This window comes from Electrophorus electricus, chromosome 19 (assembly GCF_013358815.1).
Source record: "Electrophorus electricus isolate fEleEle1 chromosome 19, fEleEle1.pri, whole genome shotgun sequence".
In the NCBI taxonomy this organism is placed as follows: Eukaryota; Metazoa; Chordata; class Actinopteri; order Gymnotiformes; family Gymnotidae; genus Electrophorus; species Electrophorus electricus.
In genome coordinates this window covers 15,247,056-15,249,555 of record NC_049553.1, presented here as the reverse complement: position 1 = coordinate 15,249,555, position 2,500 = coordinate 15,247,056, and the positions used below count along the sequence as shown (strand labels likewise).

General features: G+C 49.9%; 1 protein-coding gene across 4 annotated transcripts in view; it reads right to left on the bottom strand.

Moving 5' to 3' along the window:
• The window catches only part of greb1l (GREB1 like retinoic acid receptor coactivator), a 57,588-nt gene that overhangs the window by 9,375 nt on the left and 45,713 nt on the right, over positions 1 to 2,500 (bottom strand). For all 4 annotated transcript variants that reach the window (XM_035519914.1, XM_035519916.1, XM_035519915.1 and 1 more), the window contains 5 exons: positions 2,298 to 2,500; positions 1,969 to 2,071; positions 1,435 to 1,578; positions 1,074 to 1,216; positions 99 to 260 (listed from right to left, as the gene is read on the bottom strand). The exon at positions 2,298 to 2,500 is cut by the window's right edge and continues 363 nt beyond it. In XM_035519914.1, coding sequence (XP_035375807.1) covers positions 99 to 260; positions 1,074 to 1,216; positions 1,435 to 1,578; positions 1,969 to 2,071; positions 2,298 to 2,500 — 755 coding nt within the window. The remainder of the gene's footprint in view (positions 1 to 98; positions 261 to 1,073; positions 1,217 to 1,434; positions 1,579 to 1,968; positions 2,072 to 2,297) is intronic.

Below are 2,500 nucleotides of genomic sequence, written 5' to 3'. Positions count from 1 at the left end.
GGGGGGGTATGAGATTGTGTGTGTGTGTGGGGGGGGGGGTATGAGAGAGTGTGTGTGTGTGTGTGTGTGGGGTGGGGTCTTCCTGAGGTGTTCTTCACCTGGTCGGAGAGCAGAGGCAGGCGCATGCTCTCCAGATGGTGCCCCTGCTGGCTAAAGATGAAATGACACTCCTTGGTCTTGGGGATGACAAAGTGAAGCTGAACCTCCTCACCCAGCATAGAGGAGCAGAACGAGAACACGTGGAAGGTGTACTCACACAGCTGTGGACACACACACACACACACACACACACACACACACACACACACACACACGTCACCGGTTGTCCAGCCAGATGTAACTCTCTAAACTTCTGCAGACTCTGTCAGGCACGGCAACGTCACAGCGTTACGCACAGCAGTGACGGAGTGACAGTGGTCATACTGAGCAGAGTACAAAGACATGAAACACTTCAACCTGCTGAATGTCACACAGCATGTGTGTGTAACAGCTAAGTACACAGACAGTACTTATACTGGTCGTTTGTGAAAGGTTTGATGTGGAAACCCGAGACTGAGCTCTGCTAATCTGAGATTATGTAGGTCCCTCACTAAGCAAGCTTGGTACGCTAACGGTGCTCAGATAGTGTCTGGCAGTGATAGACTTGTGCAAGACAAATGATGTCTGTGGTTCATTCCTTATTCACTCTGGAATTGAGTTGTAACGCTGACCACTGCAGCTCAGCTTATGTAGCGTGAGAGGTGTTTACAAAGTGAAGTTATTACTTAAGATATGTGGTAGTGTTTCTCAGTTGTATAATTTACTACGTTCACACACACACACACACACACACAAACACCATCATAAACAAGGTCTCTGACATGGCCTTCACACATACCTGTCGGGACTCACACACACACACACACACACACACACACACACACACACACACACACACACACACACACACACACACACACACACACACCAGCGTAACCACAGATCGTTTGACAGGTCTCACACACACACCAGCGTAACCAGATCATCTGATGGGACTCACACACACACACACACACCAGTGTAACCACACGCACCGGACGGACGGGGCCTGGTTCACTGTAATGATGACACTGTTCGCAGTGATGAAATGCATTGTGGGCCGCAAATATGCTCAGCCGGATCGAAACAGTGTTCTTCTTCACCTCGCCATCTTCATCACACTCATTTCCTCTTACTCCTGTAACAAACACACAATCACATACCAACAGAAGTGCCATTCCTTTATTTATTATGGTAGTGTAGGGCAGTAGAGATGGACGGAGCACTGCACAAAACCCCTGAAATACTGTGAGAATATGTTTCAAAAACTTCATTTCAAACTGTTTTGACGTGGGAGTTAGTTTGGGCGGTGAGGTGAGAATCGAGTGTGGTATGGGGAGCTGTTGAATTACGCACTTCTGGGTCTGTCTGAATACACTGCGCTGCAATGCCTGAACTTGGGGTCTCGAGGGCATAGGTCAAAGGGCATCTTTTGTATATCTTCCAGGTCAGGCCACTGGGGGGTGCTAGGGAGGGGAGACGTCGTCTCCAGTGTGACATCTGCGGGAGGAAGGTGGTTTGTTAAAGCTTTAAAGATGCGATCAGCACCTCTCATATGCCAGGCTTCAGTAACCATGGAAACAGTAACCATTAACCATGATTAACAATAGCAACACAATAACAAAACAATAAACAATGTGTCAGTAGTAGAAAGTCAGCAAATCCTGATTTTACAGAAAATGGCCTACAATCTTTAAAAGATAACGAGTAAAGGTTAAAGTTCTGTGTAATTGGCACATAACTGTGACTGAACACTCTTTGAAGGACATGAAGAAAGGATATATGAGCAGAACAGCACAAAACAACAACACAAAAGATCAGTAATATAGTAGAACAATACAGACAGAATGGATAACACTCCCTCTCTCTCTCTCTCCCTCTCTCTCTCACCTTCCTCCAACTCGTCTTCGTCGTACACGTCCACCTCTAGCAGTCTGATGAGCATGCGAAACAGGATGCGTAGAAACTGCAGGTAGGCTCCAGTCTTTCCCACCTGTAACACAGGCGGGTGGAGGCTGAGAGGGGGCTCGGGCGGAGCAGTAGGTCAGAAGGAGCGCAAACGAGTGCTGTCTCTGTGCAGTCCAAAATGGCCAAAACACACGCAGACCTTCTGTACAAGCACTTTAATATTGACTGATATGTCAGCAGGGTGGTGTCGGTGTTTTCGGAGCTGAAGCTCCATGTGGTTCCGAGTGTGTCGGACCAGTGGCGGTTCTGACCTGGGGAGGCCCGCTGAGCAGAAGTCTGCGAGGTTGGGGGCCGCCAGGGCCGCCGTAATCAGCGTGGTGCGTGCGTGCGCTCGTCCACTGGCGGTAGTATAGCGACTGCTCGGTGCCGCCCAGCTGGTGGGGCACAGGAGGGCGGAGGGGCCCGCTCCACGCCACGTCCCCGTGGGGGAGGAGTGACCCGGAGCAAGGCTGGC